The 24,448-nt window shown below is 49.2% G+C and overlaps 1 protein-coding gene and 1 pseudogene across 1 annotated transcript in view; one reads left to right on the top strand and one right to left on the bottom strand.

The window, feature by feature from the left end:
- Nucleotides 1-23,948, bottom strand: part of DPP6 (dipeptidyl peptidase like 6) — a 694,644-nt gene extending 670,696 nt beyond the window's left edge. Inside the window, exon 1 of the mRNA XM_021692851.2 lies at nucleotides 23,709-23,948. Coding sequence (XP_021548526.1) covers nucleotides 23,709-23,948 — 240 coding nt within the window. The remainder of the gene's footprint in view (nucleotides 1-23,708) is intronic.
- Nucleotides 13,898-14,769, top strand: LOC110582956 (annotated as a pseudogene).
- Nucleotides 23,949-24,448: the final 500 nt, after the last annotated feature.

Here is a 24,448-nt window from a genome sequence, read left to right as displayed (position 1 = left end):
ATCCCTCAGGCCACCCAAGGACCTGAGTGCGCTGAGCTCCTTTACACCACCGTCCCTTCGAGGGCACCGTTACCTCAGCCTGAACTATCCTTCTCCTCCTTCTTCCCATGGTTGTCTGCTATTAATCCGTCAAGAGTCATCAAAGGCACTCGTATCTCCCAGGAAACGCTCCCTCGAGACAGAATTAAGTGTCTCTCTTCCTGCTCCCGTAAGGCCCTCTGTGTACTCCACCAGCTAATAAGAAGATAAGGTGATGTGTTAAAACTCGAAGGCAAGGACTGTTTTATTCATGGAGTGCCAGATGCTGAATCCCTGCCCTCATAAAGAGACTCACATAGGGGTTTTCAAACAAATGAATAATCAACCCATCTTCCTATTCCTTGCTTGAATACAAATTTCTCATCCTGATCCTGTCGCCTTGTGCGGACCAACATGGTAGCCACCAGGCACCAGCGGCTATTTAAATTTAAATGTATATAGATTAACCACGATTTCAAATTCAGTGGCCCGTTCCAAGTGCTCAACAGCCACACGTAGCTGCTGGCTGCTGGAAAGGGCAACGCAGATGTACGATATCTCCATCGGCACAGAAAGTTCTCCTGGATGGAGATGCTCTAGACGCTTCCGACGACATGCCCAACTCACTCGCTCATTTGCACGTCTGTCTCTCCCACCAGACCGAGACTCTTGAGCACTTCTGTGTCCCATGACATCAGCCCTGAATTGGGTCGTAGGTGACCTGCAGTCAAAGTCTGTTACATGAATATAGGAATCTCTCCCGCACAACGTCTGCCGTGTCCCATGGGACACGTGCTGCTCCTTCTCTCTGAGGCTACTCCACTCTACGGAGCCAAACCCCACAGCCTCCCAGGACCCCCTTCTCGTGAGCTCTCCTTCCATCTGAAAGCCGGCGGGTCTTCGAGCCCAGCAGCTCCCTCCGTGTGCTCTGTGTGCCGCAGCTTGGAGCAGGCCAGCAGAGGGCTCTGCTCTGCAGGGACAAGTCCGGCTCCTTGCACCCTGGCGTGATGGGAAGCAAGCTGGAACCTGGTCAGGGCTGACATTTATCCCGGTGATTACAGACATATTAAGAAGAGCCTGAGCAGAAGATGGAGGTTTCCAGCATTTAAAGTGCGGATACTCTGGGGATGCCCAGGGCAGGTGGGATACAGGAGGACGGCCTGTGTGGGAGGATGAAAGCCGGTCCCATTCGGAAGCCCTCAGGCAGGAGGGTCAGAAGAATCCCCAGCCCCTGGGCTCTTGCCAGCCGAGCAGAACCGGGTCGGGGGCAGGCTCCGCCCCGTCTGATGTGCCCCTGAGGGGACCTGGGGCCCAGCTGACACGCAGGCTAATCCCTGTCCCCGCCTGGTCCTACTCGCTGACCTTTCCCGTCATGCCACCAGCGCTGCCTCGCTCCCAACTACGGGCCTCGAGAGGGTGACGGTCCCACAGTGTAACCGCCTAGCTCGCGCCCACAGCCCGGCTTCCGAGGGCCCAACGGAGGAGGGGCTCGTGTCCCCGTTCTGGGAACACCTGAGTCCAGGTACGGCAGAGGTCGTGACTTCAGTACACACAGTGCCTTTGTCACGGCAGAGCCAGCGGCTTGTTGGTTTGTGACCGTTCTGTGTAAATCACTTGGGCGGGTGTCCATCACTCATGACGGGAAGAGAACGGGCCAGCCCCGGAGCGGCGGTAACGAGAGGAACAGGAGTGAATGTCCACAGGCAGGAAGACATCAGCGCGTCCGGGAGCCTCATGCCGTCCGACGTGCTAAGGGGCGAGGCCAACTTGGGGAGCTGGTGTGGCGAGCACACCGCAGCAGCGGGCAAGGGCAGTGGCCAGGCGGAGACACCACGCGGCGGCCATCCTGTGACGCTGCCTGGGACGGTGGCAGCGGCAGTCTCGGAAGCCCCCCAGCCCGTGCCGTCAGCTCTGCAGTGACCCAGTCCATGAGGGTGCCCTTGGGCGTTGGTAATGGGCCCCACTTGGGCTGGCGCCAACAGGTGACAGGCGCTTGAGCCCCAGGTGCTAATGTGCAGAATGGGGGAAGGTAGGGCCAACCCACGGGAAACCAGGGCCCCGGCGCATGTCAGCCCCGCAAAAGCCCCTCACTACAGAATGCCAGGTGAAGCTCAGGGGCACATGAAGGCAGCGCCATTTTGGGAAGGGGGAAGGGCACAGCCTGCTCCTTGAAAGGCTGGTGGGATTTTACAGCAGAGAGGGTGGAAAAGGCATGTGGCTGTCAAGATAGGGGAATGGCCATTGGTGCAAAGCTGGAGACACACAGGGAGGCTTGATTATTTGTCTTCACGGAGCTTTTCAGTGAAGCCCAATGCGGGCATTTTGGGGGCATTAATTCAAGAGGCTTAAAAATTGCCTTACTAGCATTGTATCGATATGTCCTCGTAAAAATATTCCCTAAATGACAAACGTTCCCCCATCCCTTCAAGGCGATGCCTAATGTTAGTGACAGAAATGAAACAGAAATCGGATTTGCCCCAAACGGAGCTCAGGTGGACGGCTGATTGTACCCGCCCCTCCCACCCCTTCCCTCTCGCCCGTCAGCCCAGCGCTTGCCGTAGCTGGGCCAGAGCTGCTCGTGGACTTCCCTCCCGAAAGTCCCCTTTGCCTGTGCTCTCGGGTTCCACTCCTGTCTTGAGGACGCTGTGGCTCTAGATCCTGACCCTGGCGTCTTCCCTGGACCGGCCACTTCTCACTGCCTGACACGACTGCCCGCGGTGTCCCCTCTGTTAGCATTTCACGCTGACCTCCTCCGAGGTCCAAACCCGCGCTCTCCGTGGCTGCCCGGGCAAGCAGCCTCCCGGGCGGGGCAGCCTCTGGCCACGACACCTCCGCTGGGAGGTTCTTTACTGTCGGGGTCACCGGCTTTGATCCAAAGGTCACTCCCGGCCCTTGGGTTTCTTTTCCTACTACATGGGTGATTTAGCTCACCTCGGGTCTGCGGAGAAGTGACATCCACGTCTATGCCCATGCTCTGCTATCCCACGTCTGCCCCCTCTGAGTCAGGAGTCTGCAGACTTCGTCCCACGTGCTAGCCCTGAGCCCTGACCTCGTGACGAAAGCTGTGCTGGAACGCAACCGCACCTGTTCACCTGTTTAGGGTTAGGGTTAGGGTTAGGCACCGTGGACGGGACAGACCATATCACCCGCAAAGCCAGAACCATTCACAATCCGCTCTTCCAGACCAGTCTGCCAGTCCTTGGACCAGACCATGATCCGGAAGTCAGTTTTATCTACACGTCTACCAGTTTTGATGATTTTCTATTTCAAAAAGCAGAGAGGGGCAGGCATTTTACAAATGATCCAGAGAAGTGTGTACCTTCCAGCAAGTCACGATGTTCTGCCCACACCCCAAACACGTATGTGTGCTCTATGTCAGACACGAGGGCTCCAAGGTGAGTATGACATGCCCTTGCATTTGAAGATCTCTGACCTAGCGACCAGACCGGATGTGCAGAGAAACCATCTCAGTGAGGACACTTCATGTACGATACCTACTGCCCGGAGCAAAGAGGATGGAACCGCTGAGCTGTCCTATCCCCAGTCTCCAAAACTCACCTCACAGGGAACTCAGCACCTGCACTGCCCATCCATCAACAAGGAAGGGTACGCACTGTCTAGCCGTGGAAAGGAACACGGGGACAGCCGATAACCGTGCACATCAAGGCGTGGAGGCCAGACCGAGCACAGGATGTTGAAGGAAAAGCCAGGGGTCAGGCAGCTGAGATGCAGGGCCCACAGAACGAGGCTCCAGATGGAGGGGCCGCCCCGCCAGCCAGGCCATGACGACCGAGCTCGAGTCCCAACCGACGGCCGAAATGGGTCATCTTGGGAGAGCCAGTCTGTGGCAGGAAACGTCCCCCGAGGGGCACACATACTTGTCCGACAGACTGGACGAAACGCATAGCGAGGCGACACTGCCTTTCATGGCTTGTGACATTTTACATTTCTTTCTTTCCCCAATAAACTCTTCCCTCTTAGTTCTCATCCCCCAACACAGATTTCATCCACTGCCTGGGAAGGAACCGGAAACCTCGAGGGAGATGTGGCTGTAGCTTTTTGAAAGGACGCGTCTTAACAATAACCTCATTTCTTTTAAATTGGTCACAGCATGAAATGAGGTGTCTGGGAAGGAGACAATGAATAATGCAGAAATGCTAGGGACTTTGGGGGTGCCCTTTGAGGAGGCTGCTCCAGAGTCTCCTCCTTCTGCAGGCTTGGCCTTGGGAATGTATCATTTATGTCCTCATTTCCATCCTGGACTGTTTGTTAGGGGAAATAATGAATGAACAGAATGGCAGGAAGAGGCAGACAACGCAAATTCTGAGTCATGATCCCGTAAGAGGCTTGGCGCTGGACCCTGGAGGCTCCTGGAGTGGTCAGGACAAGGAGTTCTCCTGCCCTCCTCTGGTCCCGGAGAGCCCATGCCCCATGCCCAGAGAAAAAGAAAGGAAAAACAGGCAATTTCCTTTGAGGTGCGGTAAATGGTTCCACAGCTGTGCCCACAGGGTGTTCCAGGAGACTGCTGCAGTGACATTAAATCCAGATTAAGGGACCAGGATGGCTTTCAGGAAGAGGGGACATAAAGTGAGGCTCCCTCCCCTAAAAGCTTCCAGCGGAACAGCAGAGAATAAACTGTAGCCCAGTTTGCAAGGTGGGGGAAGGCAAAGCATCGTCCGACGAAGAAATTCCTATACCCACATATGTGCAGCGAGCGTCCGACAGGGACTAGCGATCACAAGCACATGGACAGAAGTGACACGTGGCCAGGCCCACGGACAGAGGTGCGGGCGGTGCTGGGCGGGTGGAGGGGAATGGAACGTCCCCTGCAGCCCCAGGACCCCCTCCCCATGGTGCTTGCTAGGGGTTCTCCCGGGCTTCAACACCCTAGCACTTCAAGTGAGGGGCGGTTCCTGGCATCACCCAGCCACACCTCTGGGAACAGGTTTGGGGCAGGGAGGTTAGGGCTGGCTTCCCAGGAACCTCCGCCCCTCCTGCGAGTGGTCAGTCCGAGCCCTGTCCTGCCCTCTGGCTCCCACACGCCCCACACCTTAGGGGCCGGGGAGAAATAACGAGACCAGCACCTTCACACACTAGGAGAGCCAACCCTGCTTCTAGGCCTGGACATGCTGTTGGCTCAGTATCTTCAAGCACGAGATTCTGGACACTTAAGACACACAGGTTTTCTGTTTGCAGTCTGAAAACTCTCTACTCTTAACTTTATTTTCAAATGGTCCCACTATTCATGTTTGCAATCTATCTGGAATAGGAAGAAAGAAGTCAGAAATATAAATGAAGCCATGCGTCCTCCTGCCACAGGGAACCTGCCAGCAGCCAGCACCAGTGTCCTGACCGGCAGGGCGAGAGAAGCAGGCGTGTGTGCCCCGGGGTTTCACTGTCACTCGGTTACCTGTCTGGGTTCCCACACCAACACAGCACACAGCATCCTAGAACAGGGCCTGTCAGAATGAAGTGAGACGTCCAGAGAAATGAGAATGATGTAGACACCTCAGGGTTTGGCACGTCTCACTGCCATTCCCTAAGCCTGATGGGCACTAACTAACCTAAGACAACCCCTTTCCTGTTTACTGCATCCAGCTGAGATGTGTCCCTGCCGGGCGGCACATCCCCCAAAGCACCATGCGTCATAATCTCACGTGACATGGTGGCTGTCCTAATTATTTATACCCAAATCACTCCCCTCTCTTCCTCCCCACATTGCTTTTCCCCAAGGAAAAGTCACCAAAAAAAACAAAACAAAACAGAAAGCACCAAGAAAACGGCAGTAATGATCCCATAACTGATCCACTGCACAGAACAGAGTCGTCAAATTTAGTGACAAAGGTATTGTTCCTTAAAATTCCAACAAGATGGGCAGTAATCCTCCAAAAATTTTAAAGGACCTAGAAGCTACATGCTTTGAGACAAATGTCAGTAAGTCAGTGTTACGAGTTGAATTGTGCAATATCCCCCTTCCACAAAAAAAATAAAGAAGATATGCCGTCCTAGCCTCCGGCATCTCAAAATGTGACCATATTTGGTAATAAAAACACTGTAGATGTAATTAGTAAGGTGAGGTCATGCTGGGGTAGGCTGGGCCCTAAATCCAGGGTGCCCGCTGTCCTTCCAAGGAGAAGGGAAGAGACACACAGGGAGAGCCGTCATGTGAAGATAGAGGGAGAAGGCTGGAGGGACGGGGCCAAGGCCACGGCACGCGACACCTTGATTTCAGACTTGGGACCTCCAGAACTGTGAGGGCATGCATGTCTGTTTCTCTGAGACACCCAGAACAGTGTGGTATTTTGTCAGCAGCCACAGAAAACTAATACCGTCAGAGACGGCTGCCTTCCTCACCTGGGGATGAGGTCAAGTCACCAGGGAGAGCGGTCTGCAGGACCCAGAGATGGGGAGATCTCCTCCTCCTGACACATAACCTGCCCCCAAAATCCCAGCCGCTGCCGCAGGCTGACACAAACACGTGAGAAATCCTGCCATAAACACAGCTAGTTCAGGTGCTAACATTCGGTGTGACATTCTTATTTAAAGCAAATAAGGTGAGCTTTAAGAATTCAGTGTTTCCCAAACTTTTTCAGCCATGAATGCTTTTCTGCACAAGCAGAGATTTTTAAAAGAACAGCCTGGAAAATCCTCATGCATGGTTTCCCCTAAGCTCTGTGTTAACAAAGACCCAATCTTATTTCAAAGGAGCTGTAAAGCTGACAGTTAAATACATACACGTATTACTGATGTTAAAAGAATTAGATTAAATTAGGTTCTTCGTAATTGTATTTTTAAGTGAAATTTTATATTCTACCAGTCACCAGATTTTTGTTTGAATGTGAGCAGAGGCCAGTCATGGAGCCATAAAGCCTCGGAGACATGCCAGGAGCTGATGATTCTGAACAATCGGATGTGCTCAGATGTTGAGCAAGAATCGTGTCATAAAAGGAAATACGGGCTACACTCATCCCTAAGTGCAAGGCTGTCAGAACTCCTGGGAGCTTTTCCAAAGACGGACACAGACTTTTCCTTCTCATTCCGGCCTGGCTTCCCTACAGCTCGCACCTTGCCTTGTCGGTGAGCTGGGTCAACCAGAGAGTTTTCTGCAGTCTTTCCCTAGATGCATCTCCATTCTCTACAGCATTGCAATGCATGTCTCCTTGTGAAGGCCCTTCTCGGAACGGCAGAGCTTGGAAGGCAACAAGCCCTGAGCAACACGGACCCAGACAGTGAGACAGTGCCAGGGATGCTGCCGGGTCTCCCCAGAACGCTCATGCGCACAAGCCGACACCTCCCTGTTCCAGGCAGCAGGGTTACCATCAGGCATTTCACAGAAATACACCTTTCCACGGCGTTCCCTGACCCCGTGAGCGAGTTCCAGGCTACTTTGATCCTGAAGATCTCCAAGTCTGTAGAAAACTCTCCAAAGACTCCCTGAATGTCAAGTTGGCTCCGTTTGTGTCATTTTGGGAAGAGAAGAGTGTGCCGGTTGAGGGCAGAGACTTCCCAAACTCAGAGAGCTTCAGAAACCACTCCAAGTGAGGACGCAGCTGATACACCTGGTGGGGGCGGGGGCGGCGGGGAGGCGAGGGCCTGGTTTTGGGAACCTGAGTGAGGAGACTTCTGGAATGTTTCAAATGAAAACATTCATTTCCTTATGTTGCCGACATAACTGATAATAGAGGACAGGTCTTTGAAAGTGAGGCATTACGGTGAAGCGTTTGAGAAACGCCATGAGAAGGGGTTTAAGACCTCTGTTCACAGAGTGTTCTTTGTTTTTAAGATCACTGCAGTCAGATCCGTATCTGGTCATGTTCCACTCTGTTTTCCACTCTGGTTCCCAAGGCCACGCTTGCCAGGGATTCGTGCTACAAATTCTCAGGCTGAGCCACCTGCTGACATTCTTGCTTTGCCTGTCAGCTGCCTCGGTGGCGATTCTTACACGTCTTCCAGTTGGGCCCGTTCTGACCACTGTCCTGAGCACTTACCACGTAGCATATTTCAGATTCTCGATCATAAAAGGGGCTCCAAGAGAAGTAGTGTTTCTCAACAACCATTTCCTACTTGAATTTTAAGGCAGTGCCTGACCCTGGAGGGTCTCCGTGAGTGACCCTGGTGAGCGAGTCTGTCGAGATGACAGCCCTCGTTGCTGATCTAGGGACTGGACTGTACTCTCTCATCTACTGTCCTCTTGGGCGGGGAGCCTGACTTAGGACCTCTTGTTCCAAACTGCCACACAGGGCTGATGGAGCATAGAGCCACGCTGAGGGAAAGGGTGGTTAACTCTGGCCCCACTGGCCCATCAGTCCAGCTGTTATAACCAGACCACTCAATTAAGCCACCTATCGGGATTACAGTTAAGTTTCAAGTACACGGGATCACGGTTAATATGCAGTGCATATGTGATCATGGGGGGCTACTGCCTTCCCTCTCTCTCCACACCTCCAGCTCTGTGAACTGTGTGTCCTTAGAACAATACTAAAGTTCCCAGACTAAAGGCACACCAGCATCCACCCTTCCTTTCCAGAATGACGACATCTTGCAATAAGGACCCCATACTATTGCAATTATTTGTGGCATGCCAGGTGGTATGCCAAGTGTTTCTCCCATGTGAACTCAAACTTCACAACAAACTGGTGAGAAAGATACCATAACTGTTTTGCCTAATTTTATAAATAAACAGAAGTTCAAAAGCAGGGAAGTAACTTTCTGGGGTTCAACAATGGGTAAATGGTGGCTGAAGTCAGAACGGAGGCTCAGGCAGTCTGAGTCCCGGGCAGAGTCCCCACCCACCCTGCTACCCTGCCTGCCAGGGAGATGCCAGGGAGGCAGGCGCACCAGCCACCGAACAAGGACACACAGCCCCCCTGGCGGTGACGGGATGTGAGGTGTGTGCTGGACTGAATTCTACACGCAACGCTTTTGTAAACACTCAAAGCAGCTCCGTGTGCAGCCCTGCTGCTATCTGGGCATGAACGGGATAATTGGGCTGTTACTCAGGAAGAGCTCATGTCATACCAACACACTGTTTCATGTGAACTTGTACAAACAAGTACATATTTCAGAGTCCAGAGTGCTAACCATTACACCATGGAACCCACTCTAAGCAAGTACATATTTCAGAAGTGCAGTTACTGTAAGGGAGGGGCCGAGGTCCACGAGCTCTCGTTCCTCCTCCCCCTGGTGGCTCTCATCAGGAACCCTAGGGCTCGGGGAAGGCACGGCTGGAAGATCAGGTCTCCAAACCAAAGCCTGGGGCCTGCCTTCTATGATCCGGTCACAGCGGGCATTCACCGGCTGACTTGGCACGCCTGACCTTCCCGGTTGAACTCCGTCTGCTCCCCACACTGCTCTGTACCCTGCTTCTGTTTGCCGAGCCGAGCTCTGAGTCTTATCTGAGAGGTTTCCCTCTCTCGGCTCTTGTCCAAGACCCAGCGGCCTCATTCCTCATCCTGGGCCATTCGCGTGTCTCCCACGATCGGCAGGCGGGTGACTGCGCTCCTGCGGGAGAAGCTGAGTGTGGGGGACCAGGAGCATCCCAGTGCCCCCGAAATCACGAACCCGGACTCCTCAGAGAGGCAGAGGGAGGGATGGCGGAGGACCTGCTGGGTGGAGCCCCGGCCTGGGCTGCTTCTCCAATGGCCGACAGCTCTGCGGGCGTCCGGAGCTCACTCGGTCCTCTCGGGTGTGGAGAGCCGGGTGGGCGTATGCACAGACCCTTCTCTCTCCCTGGACTTGAACTGGATGAAAACTTTGACACTTTGGTGCATTAACTCACATTCCTAAAGTGCTCACAGCAGAAAGAGGGCTTTTGTGAGGCTTTTGGCCGTAAGTGTTCGGAGGCGCTTTGATGACTTCAACGCAGTGGTCAGAGAGCTGACCCTGCACGGCTATGCACCTCCTTATTATCTGTTGCATTATCTTTCTCTAACTGCATGCACTTTGGCACCATCTGACGCCTCCAGAATGACACATGCTTATTAGCGTGTCTTTGGATGAAGGATGCAGCCTTCCTGCAGGTCTCTGATGACCCCTTTAAAGTGTGCCCGGGACACAGGCCATATCCCAAGGGGATGGCCGGTGTGCCTTCCTTGCTGTTGTTAAACAGCTCAGCCCAGTTTGCTGTGGATTCAAGAGCACTCACAACACATACTTACACGCCAACCCCGTCTGGTGACAGGAACGAGAATCGCAAATCTTCATTTTGCACAATTTGTCTACAGAGACTTGAATCCAAGTGTCTCAGTGCAGCCTTGAGCCAGGGCTGGAGGGGAGGGCCACCAGCCAGGCCACTCAGCCTGGCGGAGCAGAGCTAAGTCAGGATCAAACAGGGGGTTCAGTCTCCTGTCTTCACCACCTCCTAACTGCCAGACAAGTCCTGACTGTATTATAAAAATGGGCGCTGTAGGAAGCTAAGAGCCCCAGGCAGTTTCCAATAGATTACAGAATCCAGGAATCGTTTTTCTGGCAAAAACTGAGCATTTTGGTCTGGGAACTTTAGTATTGTTCTAAGGACACACAGTTCAAAAACACTCTCATGTGACTTTCCAGCTCCCAGATTAGAGAGATGGTCACAGTGTCATGGAAAAGGGAGCTGTGGTCTTTCTCTTTCACTTAAGTTGAGAATTAGGTAATACAATTCTAATCAAAAACAGCTTACCATATTCTTATATGTAGAGGTCTCTCTTCTCAAAGATCCGCATTTTCCCAGATGGGACCTTCTTTTCTACTACTTTTGCGGATAACCACAAAAAAAGTCAGCAAGAACAGTCATACATAGAAAATTTATATTTAACTCATACTTATTTTTAAATTCAGACAAAATAGTACCAATGCTAAATACTGACATTTTAAGCAGGTCTTCCCAAAGTAAATCCTACTGTTTCCCTAATAACTGTTTTATCTTCTCAACTGTAGACTTAAGTTGGACCATCAGAAAGAGGCTGTTCAGAAGCAAACAATAAACGAAATCCTGAAAAGGAGAGAATCTATTTGCAGACCATTGTAAACAGCCACGTACAAGGTTCAGAGCACGAATAGAACCTCTCAATTCCAAAAGACGTTTTGAGAACAGGATTAAAGGAACCTGATTATTCAGACAGAAGCAAAGAGAGACTTTTCAGGTAGGATACCACTCATTCACTCATTGTTCGACAGTCACTGAGAATCTCGGATGTAGTAGGCACTGCACTGGGTGCCCGGATGCATCGGAGAACAAATCAGCCAAAAATCCTCATACGAGTTCAGCCAACATTCTGATGGGGGCGGGGGGGGGGGGGGGCAAAAATAAAACAGGCATAAAAAAGAAAATTATATAATATGCTGGAAGGTGATAAATACCTTCCATTCGAAGGGGGGGATTATCAGGAGTGATGGGTGGGGTGAATTGCAATTTTAAATAGGGTGGGCAGTGTAGACGTCACTGAGACTAACACCGCAGCAAAGCCTTGAAGGACACCTGGGCGCAACGTTCCAGCAGACAGAGCGGCCAGTGTGGAGGCTGCAGGGTGAGAGTGGGGAGGGCACAGCGCCGTGGGCCCCTCAGTCATTGTAGGAAACTTGGCTTTTATCCCGAGAGAAGTGAGAAGCCCTTGCAGGCTTCCCAGCACAGAGTGGCCGGTGGCTGTCACATGGGGCAGGGGATGCTGAGAGCAGCCGTCCTAGCGAGGTCAGTGCAGACGGTAACGGGCTTGGCTTGCTGACCATGAACTGGGCGGGCAAGAGGAAGCAGATCTCGGATGATGATGGGGAAACCTTCCCCGGGAGTCCATTAAAGTAGGAAAATAGTGCCTGTAAGAGGAAGTGGTTGACCCTGAGGGGAGGGCCAGAAATGACGGCTCAAGGTCCCCTCCTGCTTCAGAGACACTGCGATCAACCCCAGGTGCAGTAAAAGGCTTTAAGAGTAGGACTGCTCTCTCCTCAGCTGTGGTGAAATAAAGGAACAGAGGTGACATGGCCAGAAAGAGCATGGGGAGGCAGGCGCAGGAACACTGGGATTCTGCTCAGGTGCTCTCCTTGTACCTGCAGAAACAAAGGCTCCGCTGATTCATATGATCGCGCGGAGCCACAGGTCAGCAAGGAGGAAGCACAGCGGTGACTGAGTGTTCAGTAAGGCCAGCCGCACAAGGAAGCCAGACGGCCCTGCTCATCACCGCCAGCTCCCGTTTCCATAGAAACGGCACCCCTGTCTCCCAGGGCATCCCCCTCTCCCCTTAATAGATAACCAGTCATTTGGGGGCTGAATTTGAGAAGAACTAAAAACCCAGAAAAAAGGAAGAGAAATCCATGACACGTTTCCACACACAAAACGGAGAGTAACTACTGGTCATCAGCAGGATGCTGATTGGGGAGAAAGCGTGTGAGGCGAAAGCTAGATGTTTTTGCTGACATTTCCTATTATTCAGATACGAGACCTTTCAGTTCCCTCAGTGCAAATAACCTCGTCCTGAATCCACGAAGATGGAAGAGCACAGCATACACGGAGGACAGACTCAGGGACTGAGACTGCTCTCCACACCGGGAACCTTCAAAGCCTCCCTGTGCGAGCTGCTACTTCTCTGACTTAAAGGGTTTCCCGCCAAAGGCCCAGAGCCTCGACTCGGAGGCTCACCCTTAGCAACATCCTGCAAGCCAACGCTGGCTTCCGCCATGGCTATCTAGAGACCTACCTAAGCACCCCTCCTACTGCTCCGTCCCTCCACCCCCGACCCCCACACACCACCAGCATGGGCCCCTGTCTTTCAGGGAACTGGTCCCACTTGCCCCCCCAAATAAAGTAAGTGACAGAACGGGTGAGACTCATGCCTTCCAACACCTGCTGTCCTCCAATTCAGTGTCTTTGAGGACTAAACATTATAGTGAGAGACGCGAAGGCAGAGTGAGACTTCCTGACACGTTTAGCGAGTGTTGGACCTGCCCGAGCTGATGGTGGAATCGAGGCCCAGACATAATGATGGGTAAGCCATCCGCGTTAACGTTCATCCCGCTGTACTCGTCAGCTCCAGCTAGGTTATGCTGTAGTAACATCATCTCTGTGGTTTACACACCAGAGTTTGTATCATTCCCACTGAACAGCTGCTACTGAAATACTGCTTGTTTCCATGGCAGAAGGAAGGCGAGGGCACAGCGACTCCGATGCTGGCTCTTAAGGGTTCCACTTGCAAGTGCCGCATGCACTGCCACCCCCGTTTGCTCAGCCCAAGTAAAGCACAGCCACGCCGCACTCAGGGCACAGAGGAGCACAATCCCCCCGGGGGGGGGCACGAGACCCGGAAATACCGCAGAGCTGCCCCGATGACCCCGACGCTCACCCACGGGAGAAGCCAGGCCTCTTCCAACACCCAGCTTGAGTGCCAGTTTGAGGAAATCTAACCCAACCTGACTTCTCTGCTCCGTTCCTCCACTCCCACCCAGTGGCGTCTCCTAGCCATCCGTCCACCAAACCATTATCCTCATGTACGCTTTAGGTGAGCCCCTGCTCCTGACGGGCTGTCATTGTTGGAGGCATGCACTGGAGTGGGAGGGAAGGCAAGTGTGGAGCTGCTAACGGGGGCGCTCACTTGGGATTCAGCAGTTCACACTCCCTCATGCTTGGCCACGGAGAGCAGACATTTGCAAATGGGAAAAGATAGGATGAGCATGATAAAGAGGATGTAAGAGCTCACCTGGGGAAGTAGCTAGGTATTTATACTGTAGCCTAAGTGTCCTAGAAAACTACAGCAATCCCCCCCATGAAGATTCCTGAGAGGACCTGTAAAGGTGGGCAGAGAGGAAAGTCATCTTTGAGGCATGAGCAGAAGGAGAAGGAAGACGGGACCACATGGCTCCGTCAACTGCAGAAATGTGAGGGCAGCTCTGTCTTCTCTCAGAAGCTATGGCGATGAGGATCGGTGAGCAGAAGCTCCAGGTAAGCACAGATCAGGAAATGCATCTCCAGAAGAAACAAGAGTGCGGCGTGAAGCGGCGTGAACACAGGAAAGCAACAAAGTATGCAACCGTGAAGTGAATGCTTAGTCTCCGAGATCAGACGCTTAGAGAGAAGATTAGATTAAAACCCAAAATAGAGGGCTCCTGGGTGGCTCAGTCGGTTAAGTGACTGCCTTCAGCTCAGGTCATGATCCTGGAGTCCCTGGATCGAGTCCCGCATCGGGCTCCCTGCTCAGCAGGGAGTCTGCTTCTCCCTCTGACCCTCCCCCTTCTCATGCTCTCTCTCATTCTCTCTCTCAAATAAATAAATAAAATCTTTATTAAAAAAAAAAACAAAATAGAAAGATAACAATCAAGGAAAGAAAAATCCCTCAACATCCTTCCTGCTTATTCTTGCAATATAACACACCACCGGGCCCACCTCACCATATCCTGGCTGATACCAACTTTATCAACTTTTCCATTAAAGCCAAACCTCACTTAGTACAGTCAATGACAGACCGTCTGACTGCCAACTGTATCCCTTGTATCACTGATGGTGTAATGGCTGAAACTGAGAAATTGGTGCAAATGGATTGGGTGGCTCTAAGGATTGCCAAGGATCCAAGATTTGAGCAATTACTGTGCACACACAAAAGAACCCATACAGATGACTGCTTAGGACAGAGAGTAACTCAGCATAAGTGTTACCTTGTGGTCAGGTTACCTTGACCAGGACCTTAAATGAAGATCTGGAAGATCCCTGGAGTTCCCGTCATGTACCCTTCTAAACATAGATACAACAATGAGCTGATGTCAGATGATTATGCGGCCCCTTGGTTCTAATTCTTAAAAGTTAAGAGTTCCTCTGCTTTTACCAACTTTTTCTGTTGCCAGTTCATATACCATCTGCTTCAGCATGAATTATTCCATCCACTTGCTCTGTTATGAGACGAGTATGGCTAAATACACTCACTCACTCTTTTTAAGATGTTATTTATTTATTTGTCAAAGGGGGAGCCGGGCACAAGCAGGGGGAGCTGTAGGCAGAGGGAGAAGCAAGCTCCCTGCTGAGCAAGGAGCCCGATGAAGAACTCGATCCCAGGACTCTGGGATCATGACCTGAGCTGAAGGCAGACGCCCAACCGAGAGAGCCACCCAGGCGTCCCTAAATACACTCACTCTTTGATGTTGTTTTGAAATTTATATTTTGTAACATTTTGTTGCATATTTTTATAAATCAGATGATTGCTCACGTAAAAAAATTGGAAAGAAATGTATTTCTAGTAATTGGAGCCATTCACACTGGGGTGGGCTCTGTTGTGGGGCCGTGAACAACCTGCAACTCTAAAAGGTCTTACAAAAAGATAACTTCACCTCTCAAAACTTTTATAAAGGTTTCTCATTTTTCTTGTTTTTATTTTTTTAATGGGATTTTGCATGAGGCATATGAAAGGTCTGAATAAAGTTTAGAAAATTGAATGTACTGGGGAAAATGATTAGGGAGACTGGACGCTGGTGTTTTCCCTCCTTTAATTTCTGCTGTGCCCCCTCCTCTCCTTATAGGATGCCCCTTATTTGTGGTTCTTCCCACCCACTGCTCACTTACTCACCCCCTCCCCCACTGGCTGATGCCATCTTAAATACATCAGGGATACAATGTATAAAGTATGGTGGATACACACAATCATATAAACATGTCACGGCCCACACCACAAAGATCCCATTGATCCATGAAAGCTGCTGGATGAATTCCAGTAGTTCTGTCTTTAAAATAAATCTTCCCAAACAGTAAACAGCAGGAAATAGAAAAAATTAATTGGTCTTCTCAGCTCCAAATTGGGGAAGATGCCTATATGCCCTATTCCACTTTTTTTTTTTAACATAAGCACGTTAAGATTGACCCAAAATTATCCAAGGTACGAGTTGATATCAAATGAAATCGGAGTGCTATAGGACGTTTACACATTGAAGTTTACACATAGGAAGTTTACACATTATTACAACAACTGTGATGCCCCAGGAAATCCTTAAGTTCCTCCCGAATTAAAAAAAAAAAAAAAAGTGTGTGTTTCCCTACTATGAGGCATATTGCTGGGATGATCTTAACGCCTTCAAGCCGTTTATCTACATATGCAGGGTGAGTGAAAGGAAGTTTGTCATTTTTCAAGTTCAGCCCTGTGTTGGGCCCTGAGAATGTTGCATTTGTAGCTACAGGAGCCTCCCTTCCTCCAGGCAACCTTACGAGTTCTGATCACTGCCATCCGTCCCCAGCACCTGCTGCTTGCTTCACCGCCACCCAAGAGGCTCCAACTCCGGGAAGCAGGGTTTTCACCCCATCTGCACCTTACAGGCCTTACTGGCTTCCAGGCTTCCTGTAAAGTTACATCTGAATCTATTTCTTTCTCACTCGTGGGGCAAAATTGAACATATCCAGTGCTCCAAATAGATCTGGTTGCTGCTGGAAAAGCAGCAAGAAAGACACAGAGGGAAAAAATAAAACTATTGGGGAAACCAAGTCAGGGCAAAATCTTACACTACGGTGGCCAAATGGTTTTTCCCTGTGGCAATTAGCACATCCATTTGGAACCAAATTAATTTAGACTGTTAGATTTCATAATGTTCATACTTTTTAAACTCAGTGATATAATTAAGTTAATTCCTCCACTCAATTATGGTACCGCAGAGTATACTGAGAAGAGCACAGGGGAGAATGGGAGGCTGAGTTCCTCTGAGGTCCAGAGAACACAAATGATTTGCCAAATACTATTCACATAGTTACCTGTAGTCTTCTCATTTGTAAAATTAGAGGTTATCAAATTTTAAAATGTTCTATTTCAGATAATTTCACAATGCTAGATCATTCTAAAGATAAATGTCCCAAAAGTCATTAACCAGGAAGGCTGAGTGGTTTTCACTCCCCCCACCTTTTTTTTTTTGACTTGTACATAAAATCAAACCCACATGCTTAAAATGAAAGCAAATCATACCATGGCACATGGGCAGTCAGTGCCCTTAACACTAAATTTATTAAGCAGAATTTAATTTCGAGAGGATTACTGTACATATTATTTTTATAGGCAATGCTCTATGAAAGGGATCAATATTGTATATTGCAGAGAGGCATTCCGCATTCAGTTGATAAATGCATTGTTATCATCAGAGTAATTAAAAGGAACAGGGTTATATAGAATCAGCATGTACATCTTACTCAGCAACTCCTGCCAGTTGCTTGCAAAAATTAAACTCATTAATCATTCTGACTCTACTGAAGAAAAAGCTTTAGGTAAAAAATTAAAAAGCTCTATTTTATGGAGAAAAAATGTCCAAAGCCGACATCTAGAGAAATTCCTGTCTACACAGTGACATTAGAATATTAATCTCATGTAGGAAAATGAGTTGATTCCATTGTCAAAAATATAAATTAATATTATGTTATTCTAATGCTTCAGACTTCCTTCAATCTACAGGTAACTTATACAAGTAAATTATTTAAAAGTGTGTGCTGGGGTGCCTGGGTGGCTCAGTTGTTAAGCATCTGCCTTCAGCTCAGGTCATGATCTAAGGGTCCTGGGATCGAGCCCCGCATCAGGCTCCCTGCTCAGCGGGAAGCCTGCTTCTCCCTCTCCCACTCCCCCTGCTTGTGTTCCCTCTCCCGCTGTGTCTCTCTCTGTCAAATAAATAAATAAAATCTTTAAAAAATAAAATAAAATAAAAGTGTGTGCTGGCAGCACTAAAAAAAAAATTAAAAAAGAAGAAAGCATGCCATATAAAGTAGGCTTCCATGCCCACCTCAAAATGTCTTACTGCTACACAGGACTCAAATCCATGGTAAAGGGATAAAGCTCACTTTCCACAAACAACTTGGGCTTTAAGCAAACACATACTTTTGTGACTGGCTCTAGAGACCAAAGGCTTATTAACACACTGATATTTGTTTGCTTCATTCACAGTTGACAACTGACTCATGCAATTGAAAAGTAATTAGGTTTACCCTTATTAGTTTTTCAAGCCAACAGATTAGCTCTTTGTCAGTTAGGGTTTTCCTCCTTAGACAAGGTAACTCTGAAGACAGAATGAGGTGTATCTAGTGGTGCCTTAAAAAATACAAGCTGTGGGGGCGCCTGGGTGGCTCAGTTGGTTAAGCGACTGCCTTCGGCTCAGGTCATGATCCTGGAGTCCCGGGATCGAGTCCCGCATCGGGCTGCCTGCTCGGCGAGGAGCCTGCTTCTCCCTCTAACCCTCCCCCCTCTCATGTACTCTCTCTCTCTCATTCTCGCTCTCTCAAATAAATAAATCTTTAAAAAAAAAATACAAGCTGTGATGCGGAGGTAAGGTATTTTCGATGCTATATTCGGCTTCACCCATCATTCAGCTAGCACTGACTTTGCTTATGTTACTAGTTTTACTTCTTCAATCTAGACAATTTCCTACTTATGAGTACATTCTCTGTGTTGAGACAGTAAGCAAAATCTTATATAATCTTGTTATAGATGTATTATAATTTCAGCAAATTCTTTATAGATACAGAATTATATTTTCAAAACTTCAGGGATTATTCGCTTTACCAAAACACCTACAGAGAGACTATTTTATGTGGCAAACCATTCCTATGCATTTAAAATATGCTCTGAAGTGCAAAAACTAAACTTTTCAGGAGAACAAGTACTGTCTCCAGCAGGGTGCTAGGATATAGTTTTATATGGCATTAAACTCAAAAGGGGACCTCAAAGCTTATCTAGTGAAATACTTAATGTAACAAAAAAGAAATAAAAATATTGAGCAAATGTCATTTGTATATAATTACATACATTGTATGTCATGCTAGGAGATGGAAGGATGGCGATCCTACCACTACAAATAAAGAGGTTAGGAGGAAAGGTTTCTAGAATATGCAGACATAAATAGAGGGGGAATGTTAGGGGTATATTCCATGTATCTATCTTGTCACCATCACAAAAACAATCTAGTGTCTAGTTGCTTGACATGTAGAACAAAAGCTTGGAAGAGAGATCAAGATGGTGCTCACCAAGGTCCTTTCAATTCTACAATTCTGTAAAACAGAAAAGCACAATATCTTCAAAAGAAATGCTAGGGAATGTATATTAGAAAAGAAAGCTACTTAGTCATCTTCTAACACAGACACTGTAGGGTATACTTGGCTCCCTTTACCTTCATTCTAGTTTATCTGAGATCTAATTTATCTTTAGAAAGTATGAAAGGTAAAAAATAGAATAGTGGAAACCAAACTATGGGAATGTAGGTTCTCCCACGATCTCACATTAAGGGTATGAGAAAATGAAAGAGATAGAATATGTAGGATTCTATAATGTAGAAGATAATGAAAGACAACCTCAGAAAGAAAGAGGTAGGGCATGAATTCCAGCAGCACTGTGAAAAACATGTGACGCAAATGTTGGAAGTGCAGGGTGGTGGTTGGTTCCCAAGAGCAGAAGCTGTAACAACAAGGACTAAAGAGGCACCACACAGGGCATTACATCAAGTTACTTAGAGAATGCCGATGACATTTTGTGGGCAGTTTCTGCAGTGAGAACAGTAAGAACCTAAGTCTGCCACCGAGCTAGACAAGGAAAAGAGGACTGTCGATGGCTTGTTAGTGGAATCCATTGTAGACAACTTGATTGAGAAGTTGAATTGTAATAGAAGAAAGAAAAACAGGACTGTAGCCGGAGTTGGCAAAACAGACCAGTGAAGATGGTCTTCGTTTCCCTTTGTAGGCAGAGAAGAAGGGAGAACTGGTGGAGAAAGATTAAGGGATAATATTATTAGTACTGGCAACAACATATTCACTGAAACTGAATGAATTTCAGTGCTCAGCATGTAATAGCACTCACTTCGTAGGCACTATCATTATGAGGAGTGAAATGGGAATTCTACCTGTCTCCTCAAGTTAAAGCTCCAAACGACCCTGTGATATCTGTAGGTGAGGACACTAAGCATTGTCAAATCAGTCATGAGAATAATGGGATCAAGTAGACAGTTGAAAGTTTTAGCATTTTTCTCGTATATTAGGGAAATAATGCGAAATTCAATATTTAAAAAATGAAAATTGGAGAAGAAAGTAATAAGGTAAACAAACCTATCTGTGGAGCCAAGCTACTTAAAACATTAAAGTTGATAAATACCAAGAAGAAATTCACAGGACATTGACATTATACCAATGAAAAACCAAGGTGAAGGGAAAGATGGTCTGGTTGCTGAAGAACAACCATCACGCCAAAGATGCAGCGTGATGAAATTGGCCCTGTCAGGCTGACAGACATCATAAGCAGGGGCTCGTTGCTCAGGGCCTGATTCAGCCAATTTGCTGATTTAAAATCCTGTTGTCATCGGATTTGTGTTGTTAGGAAATCATGTGTCACCAAAAATGAGGAATACAGGAACATACTAATGTAACCTCAACAAGATTACCGCCCAAGGCCTCTAAAGTCCTTTAAAAAATAGAACAGAACCACTCAAGCAGAGGAGGCACAAAGTCCAGTATTTTAAAATCAGTCACAGCTAATTGCTATTGGAAATTACTAAATTCTATTAAAAGTCACTTCTAGCAACATTTCCTTTAAGAGTCAACTTATTTTTAAACCTACAAAATAATTTTAATCAAAATAGCTATTGATTCCTCAGAGGGGTTGTCCAAGTAATTGACTTTATATTTAAATAAATTTAAGATTGATGAGGAAACTTCAATAGAAAAGATATTCTAGCTTTATCTCTATTTCAGAGCTAAACTTCACGTCTTAGAACTGACCCAACCAAAGCAGGCTTTTCTGGGGCTCTGGGAAGGGGGGACAGGAGTTCCCTTACATGTGTAGTTTGTGCAGATGGGCAATGCAATACTAGTTATTTCCCCCATTTTGGATGGAAGGAGGCACAAAGCCCACTGGATTTTAAAGGCATGCTGTTTATCACTGTCTCGGTGACCAAGGCGTGAAAGCTGTTTCTGTACCATGGAACAGCTTTCCCTTACTGACAAGCCATAGAAGGGCAGTGAAGCCGCCAGCCCCAGGGTGTTTCAGAACCTCCGACAGCTCTCATCCTAGCAACGCTGCGCTCCCAAAAGACAGAGGGGCTCCGCGGCAGAGAATGCTTCAGCACGTCGGACAGTTCCCCGCCCCAGCAATGGGGCCCTCCCAAACTGCTGATAGCAGTGTTTTAAAAGGTCGCGCCAACAGGCAAAGAATAATGTGCAATGCATTCCTAATTAGCTGCACATCTTCTGGTTTACATTTGGGTAGCAAAATGATGGCTCTAAATTCTCTAATCTTGACAAGAGCTGGTATAAGAAAAGCAGTTTTTACATCTACTATCTTTTTAAACGGGTATCTCTTAAACAAAAGGCAGTTATTGTTCCTGAAGGAAAAGTGATTTAATATGTACATCTATCCTTTGTAAATTTTTAGACATAACTTTTCCAGTTCTGAAAAGCCATTTCTGAGAAAAGCACACAAAGTTTTCAAGAAGTTGATGCCACATTAAGCTCTGTCATTGATTTGATCAGACATTTTAAATACATATATATGTATGTATTTCATAAGGACAATATATGCATGTACACTATGTTTGTACCCACACCTACATAATAACACACACACACACACACACACACACACTCTTCTGTATTTTTCAGGAAAAAACACTGATGTCAGGGCTTCCTGAATTTAAGTCAGATACACTTAAGTCAGAGCCACATCAGCAGAAATCATTTGCAAATGTCAGATCCCTAATTTGTTCCTCAGTTCAACCCTTTGCTTATCTGAGAAACAGTTCTAGGCATATATCAAACCAAAAAAAAAGGAACTGGAACTATATGCTCCAAACTAAGATAGAAGGGGGAAAAAGGAGAGAGATGGGTGGAGATCATCTGAAATGAAATTCAGAACCTGTTGCCTTTCCTTTCTCCTAGCGACACCTAGAGCCTGTGATAGGGAAACTGCATTGTTCTCCAAGCATAACACAATTCCACAGTTTAAAGTCAGACTTAAGGCAAAAAGTGCATAATTTCTGTCTGCATTGCAGTTCAATTGTCTTCCCCAAGATTCTCAATAGTTTAATCCCCCAGAATTTTTCACCAACCCCAATAAAACCCCTCCTCAAAGACTTCTAGTTCCCTGAACCAGATGTCTGAAGAATCCATGCATTTCCCTTAGGACCTGACCCAGTGAAGTGAGGGACAGCTCTCCCCTCGCTATCTATGTAACCAGGGGAGCCTGGAAAGGATCCAAAAGAAAATAAGAAAATGTCATGCAAGATCTGATACAAGCTGTGGGGTGTGTGTGTGTGTGTGTGTGTGTGTGTACACACACAAACTGCACTTCCCACAAACTTTCATCATCCCTGTCTTCACATCTTCCATTCATAAAACAAAAACGACCAGCAACAACAACAAAACCTCAGATTTTTCAGAATTGTCCCTGTGAAAGCTCTCAACACCCGCCCCCCAACCTTGCACTATTAAAGAAAACCCAAATGGTGAAGCAGTGTGACCCAAGGCAATGAGCACAACTGTCTGCTCAGTGCAGGGACATGTACTGCCCTGGGTATGTCAGGGTAGGCTATCTGAGGCTTGTATGAGGACCTGTGCCCAGGTGCCCCCAGACAGGAAACTGCTCAAAGGTACACGCAGGGGGTTCCACAAGCCAACACACCCTGCATATCTCTACAGGCTCTACAGCAGCCAGGACAGCTCTGCCTGCCAATCCGAGAGCTTGTCTGGGATTTTTCTCTTTTCCCCAGGAAGAGAACATCTCAGCAGGCAGTTGCCTCTCTCTGTGGTCCTCCCTGGCCCTTGGAATAGCTGGAAGGGATCAACAGAGGTGGCTGGATTCATCCATCTAAGCTGCCCGCTAGTGTCCTGACTGAGTCATCAGTTACTAAGGTGATATGCAAATCCAACCTTTGAACCAGGCTTCCAGCCCGAAGAAGAGTAGAAAACATGCTCCCTAAGAAGTTTTCTCCTAAAGCAGGTCTAAGGTAGAGCTGCTAGTCCAAGGCTAAGCATGGGAGACAGGCAGGACCTGACTCCCATCAGCAAAAATTGTGCTGGGCCCTGGGACAGGACGCTGGGCCTCAGATGCTAGTGTTTCGTGCCCCCCGCCAAAAAGGAAATCACCACCAACACTATCAGCACTGGAGGGGAAAGTGTCCTGGAGAGGTGAGAAGTAGAGGCCATTTGAGCAAAGGGACAGCGTGGGGGAGGTTGAGAAGGGCACAATGCATAGATTCCATTGACAGGTGGGAAGCCTGGGATTTTTCTTCCCCAGTCTCAAAGCAGGGGGGAAAAAAAAAGGATGAAGGAATGAAGGAAGGGAGGGAAGGAAGGGAGGGAGGGAGGGAGGGAGGGAGGGAAGGAGGGAAGGAAGGAAGGAAGGAAGGAAGGAAGGAAGGAAGGAAGGAAGGAAGGAAGGAAGGAAGGAAGGAAGGAAGGAAAATCAAGTTGTAAGCACAGACTGAATTCTCGCCTTAGGAAGCATAACAACCTACAGTAACCACAGACATTCACACACCCAGTGACATCCCCCAGCCATCCCACATCCCAGCAGCACAACCCCACAGACGCTGCTCTCTCAAGCACCAACTCCTGGCCGCCGCCGCTGCAGACCGAGACCCGCTCTGGGACGGCGGTGACCGAGATCTGCGCTGAGGAGCGAATCTGCTCCGCGGAGGCAGGAGAGGAGGGGAGGGGAGGCAGGAGGGCGACCCCGACCCTGGGAGATGCGGAGATGCGGAGCGGACGCGCCTCCCCCCACCCACCAAGATGCTCTTACGTCCTCGTCGTCACCATCGCTCCGCGCCTGGTACTGGAACCGGGGCCGGCCACCCGCGCCGCTGCCGCCTCCGCCGCGCTCCCGGGGCGCCGCCGCGGCCGCCGGGGCTCCGAGGGGCTTGGGCCCCGCGCCGTCCTCCTCCGGCCCCTGGCCGCCCAGGAGGTGGCTGGCCTCGGGGGGCGCCGGGAAGGAGCGCGAGGTGTTGATCTTGCCCGTGAACCTCTGGTACAGCGAAGCCATCGGTGCCCGCGCCCTCGCTGGCTGCCTCGGGGGCGTTCTGTGCTTTGCCTGCCCCTCTCGGGCTCCCGCTCCCCACCCCCTCCGCGGGGAGAGGGAAGAAGCAGCAGAAAAAAGGGAAGCCGGCGGCTGCCGCTCCTCCCGCGCGCCACTCTCAAGTCGCCGCCGGGCGACTGCCTGGCTCGGCTCCTCCGCCCCCTCCCCCGGCGGCTCGGCGGAGCTGGGGGTCTGGGGGTGTGAGCTCTGCCTCGCTTCTTTCCGCTTTTCTCAACTCCTCGCCACGGCCACGGACGGCCTAATCAAAGGCACTGGAGAAAGGAAACCCCCCCCAAAAAAATAAAGGGAGGGAAAATGCCTAGGCCCCAGAATTGGCACCACCTAGAGACCGGCGAACAGCCAGCGCGGATCTCAGCGCTCCCCCCACCCCGGCCCCTCGCGCGGCTCCTCCTCCCCCTCCCCAGCGGCCCCTCGGCGCGCCCCGGTAATGGGCCGGGGGCGGGGCG

The sequence above is a fragment of the Neomonachus schauinslandi genome, chromosome 12, assembly GCF_002201575.2.
Source record: "Neomonachus schauinslandi chromosome 12, ASM220157v2, whole genome shotgun sequence".
NCBI classification, from domain to species: Eukaryota; Metazoa; Chordata; class Mammalia; order Carnivora; family Phocidae; genus Neomonachus; species Neomonachus schauinslandi.
The sequence above is the reverse complement of the archived record's forward strand: the minus strand, read 5'-3'. Positions and strand labels throughout refer to the sequence as shown.